Source organism: Ixodes scapularis, unplaced genomic scaffold (genome assembly GCF_016920785.2).
Source record: "Ixodes scapularis isolate PalLabHiFi unplaced genomic scaffold, ASM1692078v2 PGA_scaffold10__122_contigs__length_95168666, whole genome shotgun sequence".
In the NCBI taxonomy this organism is placed as follows: Eukaryota; Metazoa; Arthropoda; class Arachnida; order Ixodida; family Ixodidae; genus Ixodes; species Ixodes scapularis.
In genome coordinates, this window is record NW_024609836.1 from 78,936,859 (window position 1) to 78,944,026 (window position 7,168).

Genomic DNA, 7,168 nt, shown 5'->3' on the forward strand with positions numbered 1-7,168 from the left:
TCCGTTTAACATTGCAGTGCTGACGACGAGAAGACTGAGTAACTGCTTTCGAAACGCAAGTTTCTTTACCTACGGGGGAAGCTGGCTTCGGAAATAAACACAGCTCGCGGAAAGCTCATTGTACGCTTTTATTTGCTGCTCCTCTCGTCCCGTACAAGAGACGTAGCATCCTCGGTAAGCCTTACTGAGCTCCATTTGTTTGATTCGGGGTCGGCATAATGAGATGCAGGCGACGGAGGAACTTTGTACCCCTGCTTCAGGGATGAAAGTTTCTCCCTTTCTAAAGGAACATAGGTTACAAGACCATTTCTGGTTTTAGGGAGGACTATCAATACCCTTTTTTCTAAGAGTGTAGAATACGCACGAAGTTCGCGGTTGCGCTAGCGGCATCACACACAGGCAGCAATCACTTCAAGCATAGCAGCTCTACACATTCTGCGGTTTCCGGTATTTGTAAGCGTGATCTAGCTAGTGTAAATTTTTATTAGCTTTATTTCTTTCGTTCCGGCTCCGCCCGCAATCGGTGTAATTATTTATCGAATACCAATCCGTGGCGTAGCTATTAAATTTATCATTAAAGCAGGGGATAAAAATATGCTCGTTGCCCTGTACGTTCTCGGATACTGCCGTAGTCACATGCTTCCATCAGCTCTTGAAATCTGACATCCCTCGCAACAATTAAACCGATTAGTATTGGTATTGGCAATTATTGCGTGCTCAAAACACCGTGAAGTCTTTGGTATTGGTGCACATAAAAGTCACAATGAGTTGAACATGCAAAGATGTGAAATACAGGTGTGACACATAAGTCATAATAAAACAAATTACAGACACAACTCGGTATTCAAAGTAATATAAGACATGGAAAGGAATTCATGCTGCACAGGCTATTACAAAAAAGTTGAATTCTAGGCATTGGTGACCCTTCAGTCTGCTTGTCAGGATAAAGCATATCGCAGAGTCGCGTGTGTTTAGCTGGCACACGTAAGCTTGTACTACTCAAAAGATATGGTACATAAAAACGACCTGGTATGAGTTTCTGCAAAAACACCACATCTCGGCAATGCCTGCGGTCAATTAGGGTTCTGAGGTTTAAAAGTTTAACAAGAAAATTATACTCGAAATAGAGTCTCCTGTTAAAATGCCTATCGTAGACTATGCGCATCAGACGCATTTGTACCATTTCAATACGTCTGCAATCGCTATGTGATAGAAAGTTCCACACAACAGACGCAAATTCAAGTCGTGGCCTAACCAAAGCACGAAATAAGCGTAATAAAGGATCAGGTGCCTGGAAGTGTCGAGTCAAACGTGATATCATGCCGAGCACTTTAGGACCGGTACCACAAATGTTAGTGACATGAGCTTTGAGCAATAGTTTACAGTCTACTAGCACTCCAAGGTCCTGACTACATCAGATCGAGCAAAAGTACAATTGCCCAACTTGTATTTAAAGTGTAAGGAATTACTGCGTCTTGGTTAGTGAGATTCCCTTAGTTTTGTTGGCGTTCCAAGGCAAGCGGTTTAACAGGCACCACCTAGAAATGCTCGACACATCAGATTGTAGCGCTTCACAGTCTTTTTCGGAATGAATATGTGAAAATAACTTTATATCATCAGCAAATAAAAGCATCCTGCCAGATGTAATACACTTGAAATATCATTAATGAATACTAGGAATAGCAATCGCCCCACTACTGACTCCTGGGGTACTCCTGAAGTTGGAGAGAACGCACTTGATAAAACATTATCAACAGGAACAAAGTTTCTTCTCGATGAGAAATAACTAGAAACCCGATCACAAAGCTTAGGTATAATACCATATTGTTCCAATTTTGTACAAGCAAAAAATGATCAACCCTATCAAAAGCCTTTGAAAGATCGAAATAAATCGAGTCAATCTGATCGCTTTTCGAAACGACCGGGGCTGCGTAATGAAGAAATGTACAAAGGTTAGTTTCAACGGAACGTCCTCTAATGAAGTCGTGCTGTTGATGTGTAAGACTTTGATAAATGGGAAAAAAGACATTGTTGCACGATTGTTTCAAATATTTTAGCAAAACCGCACAAAAGTGACACAGGTCGGTTATTTGACACAATGCAGGCATCGCCTTCTTTATGAATGGGCACAACAATCGCTTCCTTCCATATCGCGAGAAATATACTGGAATGCAATGACACGTTAAAGATATGGGCTAGTACGGGGGCTATCAGCCCACCGCAGCCTTTAATAATAAAAAGTGGAATTTCGTCAGCACCACTCGACAGTTTAGATGTTTCGAAAATATTCCTTACATAATATTAGATTTCCAAAATATAAATATTATATTTTTGTTCTTTTGTAGCTCTTTCAAGAAACGATGTGTGTCTCGATCTATTGAACGAGGTCCAAAGTTTATTTTTATATTAACGAATATGTTGAGACTGGTTTTTTTTTTTAAATCAACAGTTTTTTGTGGAGCCTATAGAAAAAACTGGAGAAACCGCTAGATATCATAGCAATGGATATATTTGAAAGACACTCGTCAAACAAATTAGAGAATGAACAACAAAGAAAAAAACAACACTTGTTTAATGCTCTATTTTATTAAGTTTAAGCGCTTCGTCGGGTGTTACTGCCGCTAGATCAACCACGTTCTCCTGAGTCAGCGACTGGGCGTTTAGCTTGACCCTGAAAGGGGAAATGTAATTAAGTTTCGCGACATACGTGTACAACGCTATGAAGAGCGCGGATTTGAAGATTAATAGAGTTTTAATATTTCCTAAATTAGGCTGCGCAGAGGGTGAATACTCCACGAGTACACCGATACTAGACGTTCAGCTATAACCTCTGTTAATATGACTGTTAAATATGGTAGATTAGAACTACAAGAGGAAATAATGCAAGTAAGCTGATTGTCATATGACACAGTTTAAAACCTAAAACTGAGAAATACAAACTATGAGAATAGCATCAGATAACTTTACCGAGCGATTACGTAAATTGAACTTGGAATAATATCAGCTCGCAGTTGCCTGTGCCAATCGTAATGCCTCGTGTAACGTAAATTATCCGAGATTAAAACATATGCTCGCCGATATTTTTGTTTTATTGGACATTGATGGGCAAATGACTATCTATATAAGTGTGACTATAGCATAAATGCACACACTTGACTGAAAAACATTTATATTGAATGAAAGAGTGCACAATAAACAGATGACATAGCCCCTCGTCTGGCAGATATGGTTTTGTTTAGCTCGCGACATTGATAGGTGAGTGTTACCGAATCATTGGCGAGTATGCTTTGAGGGCCTTGGGGGCTTGGACTTGTGATTTCCTCTTATAGAAAACAACTTGGATTAAGCGTAAAACTATGTTTAATCTTTATTACGGTTCTGCTTTCTTCGCTTCAATTAATTTAATACAAATCAACCAGAATTATAAGGCGGCTTATCTGTGCAACCACTTAATTAACCTCACAATCTTTTGTTAAAAGATGCCGGTCGGAGTTGGTAGCCATTGTAGACTTCTTATGAGTCGCGGAGTTCAACGTTTGGTACCCTATACTGATTAGATAATTTGAGTTTAGGCGCACTTCAAGAGTTGTAGCAAGAACATTTTTAACGTTAGGTCTTAAACAATATTTGTGATAATCAGTGTTTGATTTATGATTTATGATATAAACAGTTAAAAATATAAATATCTTGTTTTTAAGGTTTCTCTCTCCCAATATATAAGTGCATTACTAGCGTTTCGTAGAACACTAATAAGGTAGTCTTATACTGAGATGGCAAACATTTACAACCTAATAAAGTGGTTATGAGTTTCAAGACTGCACTCAATCTTCACCTATTATTAGCAACGTGCTCGACCGAAAGCGTCACTGTGATCGGCTTTTCATGATTGCCCAAACCACGGACATAAATGGCAGTGTCATAATGTGAACTTTGACAGTATTTCTTTGAGAATGCGAGAGCTCCTAACTTCACATGGGCTTTATTACACACAATCAAACCTTTCGTCTGAAGTGATGGCACGTAGCCTGGATCGCATCTAGTGACGTCACGGCTAGGCACGGCTGGACGTGATGTCACGGATGGAAGCCACAAGAAGGCGCCACCGAGACATCTAGGCGCTAATAGCCATTTTGTTGACAGGAAGCGTAAGGAAGTGTTTTAAAATTCGCGTAAGCGTGGATTTTGTTTGCTGCGTCACACACCGTAAAGCTCCATCACGGAATATCGGTTTCGTTTGTTACCCGCTTTGAAAAACAAAAAAAAAAAAAAAAAAAAAACTTACCGTATGGGCACGAATCTTTGCAGCCCTCTTCGGATCCGAAGTCGTTATAACCCTTACCACATCCGGTGTATGACACGCATTTGTTGGAGTTCTTGTCAAAGTACCACATTGTTTTAGCAGTCCCGGCGCAAGATGAGATAGCATGGGGTGCCCTGCAGACACTCTCTGCAGAAAGGTTCGATAAAGCATCAAAGATTAATTAAATCATTATATACACATCTTTAATATAGAAACAATTACGGATGATCACTTTTCCACCAAGTTTTATATTTAGGTAGAAATGTAAGACTCGTCACTGTTGCTGATAAAAGATACCAGATGAAGAACCTTTACCCAAGCCTCTCAGTAATATATGGTAAAAAACTGAACACTGCCTCGAAATTTCACGCCGATATTACCTTTAAAAAAGGAATGTCCGGGTGTGTAATAGCAGTATTCAAGTGAAGATTGAATTAAAATTCACATTAATCTACGAAAACATGAACGAGTATTCTAATAGTTTTTTTCCTTTTTTAATAGGCAATTTAATGTACCTGCAATCAAAACTTTTAAATGCAGGGTCTCCTTGAGATTTACGCTGCCATCATGGATGATGAAACGGGGAGGAGGGATAATTCTTTAGGGAATGGTCCAAATAAACCAGGCAAACAATATATATAAATATATATATATCAGGCACGTAGCCAGGCTTTTGTTTTGGGGGGGGGGGGGGGGGGGGGCCCATGACAAAATGCTGCATAAGGGGGACGGGGGAGAGGAGGTCCCAGCAAAATGGAAGCTTTCGGGGGAGAGGCCCGGGCCCCATGGGCCACCCCCCTGGCTACGTGCCTGATATATACAATGGGAATGAGTGAAGATTGACAACAGCAGCCGTAGTAATATTGCGAACGAAGAGGGGAGAAGGTGATTATTGAATTATATATATATATATATATATATATATACATACATACATACCCATGCCCTCAAGAACTCCTCACTTTTTTTATACGAGAGGTCTATGCAACTAAAGACGAAGACTATTTTGTGAAGCACAATTTTGATCAGCCAGCATTTGGCCGAGGCATAAGACATTTAATCGTTATTAATGTGAATTTTAATCAAATATGACGCGTGATAGAAAAGCCTGACAACTGGGATGGCGATGGCAAGCTCGAGCAAACTATATATTAGAATACAAAGTTCATAAATAATGCAAAAAAAATTGGGCAAGAGACTTACTAGGCAGCAGCGCAATGACGCACACTGCTGAAGCTAGGAAGCAAAGGGATGCAATGGTTGCCTTCATCTTGGACGGTAGATGCCGAAGATGTGGTTAGCGATTTCTGAGTGTGTATTTATAGGGATCCACCCGCAAAGGAAAAGTCAAAGATTTATAGTTTCTTTTGTGTTTTTTACTTCATACAGAGGGACAATGCCCTTCACACGCTCTGTTCTAGAAGTCTGTGACTTGGAAATATTTACAACAATTGAATATCACGCTGACAATCTGTAAAAGTGAAAATAATGTTTGCGTCACACGCTGCAGGTATTTAATCCCACCTGCTAAAGTCATTCTACTTTTTTAATTTTTTTTAGGGAAAACATTTTGAAGGATAATAAAAAAAGCTTCACAATAAAAATAAAGATTAAAAAGTTATAAATCTTTTTTTCGATGTACATGACGAACGATATCAGCCAGCATGTGCGTATAATAACAATGCCTGTGTTCCCTGGGAAGGGAATCCTAAGTTGTATGCCTTGCCGATGACGTAGAGTCTCTAGGCAAAAAAAATAGTCAAACATTTTCGTTAAACTTTGTTTATATTTGATCAAAGTGTAGTAAAGCGTAATTGTCCTGACTGGATCCGTTCAGATTAATCACACGAATATTGTTCCCTGGTTATCGCTCAATATTTATCCTCAAAATCTCGCGTAATAAATTGTTGATATGAACTTTTATGCACACTGATTTTTGAAAACATCTAAACTGCTGCCAGCAAGAATGTTGATAGTGTTTAATACATTTAGAAGCATCAATGATCTAAAGAAGACTGCAAAAATATATATTGGTATATATTTAACTTCGTTCTCTTCTTAAGATATATTATGTATCCTTCGGAAGAAATAAATTAAACTGGCGAGAAATGCAACAAATATATATATATATATATATGCAATAATTCTTTTAGTTTAATCTAAATTGGGAATTTGCTGTTATTCTTCCTTGAAATCAACGAGAGAAATAGCTTTACTGAATACGACGGTTAAGGCCGGTGGGCAATGTGATAAGGTTAAGTTATATTCATAATAGGCTCTAGAACAATTTATAGAATTTGAATTCTACTAAGTAACAATATCACAAAAAATCTCAAGTAATTATACGCTTTAAACATAAATATAGCGCTAAACAGGAGCCGCATGATGTGTGTTTTATTGCTAACGATGAATGGTTGGATGAACGGATACAGTCTAAGCCTTCGAAACGTGAAGTGGTTTGCGCTAAATACCAGCTCCGACAAGATAATTCGGCCAAGAGTTTTAGAAAACTGTTTTTTAACTCCGATGCGATTTGTTTTATGTCCGATATTATTGTCTGACGTCGTGCTGGAAGCTCGTTTTTTCTTCCATCGCTTGGATAAGCTTCCCAGTCTGCTTGCTAAAGATCTTAGAGAAGCTGGAAATTAAAGTGGAGCGATTCGTTCATGCGGGTTTCATGAACGTCACTGAGTGGTAATGCTGGAGAATATCGCAATATGTAAAAAATAAATGAAAACTTCAGAAAACTGCGCTTTCTTCTGGTAAATAGCTTCATAGCGGTATTCGTTTATGAATATTTCTGTTTTAATTTACCAGAGGCTTCTCGGCGTAGACGTTTTAAGTTTATATTCACGTTCGGACAACAGG

At 38.8% G+C, this 7,168-nt stretch overlaps 1 protein-coding gene across 1 annotated transcript; it reads right to left on the minus strand.

Annotated features, from left to right (window-relative positions):
- Positions 1–2,571: 2,571 nt before the first annotated feature.
- On the minus strand, positions 2,572–5,570 carry LOC120846774 (WAP, Kazal, immunoglobulin, Kunitz and NTR domain-containing protein 2-like). The gene is made up of 3 exons (XM_040218650.1): positions 5,504–5,570; positions 4,279–4,447; positions 2,572–2,671 (listed from the first exon to the last, which is right to left on the minus strand). Exons 1-3 carry the CDS (start codon positions 5,568–5,570, stop codon positions 2,572–2,574), a joined length of 336 nt encoding a protein of 111 aa, XP_040074584.1.
- Between the last annotated feature and the right edge of the window lie 1,598 nt (positions 5,571–7,168).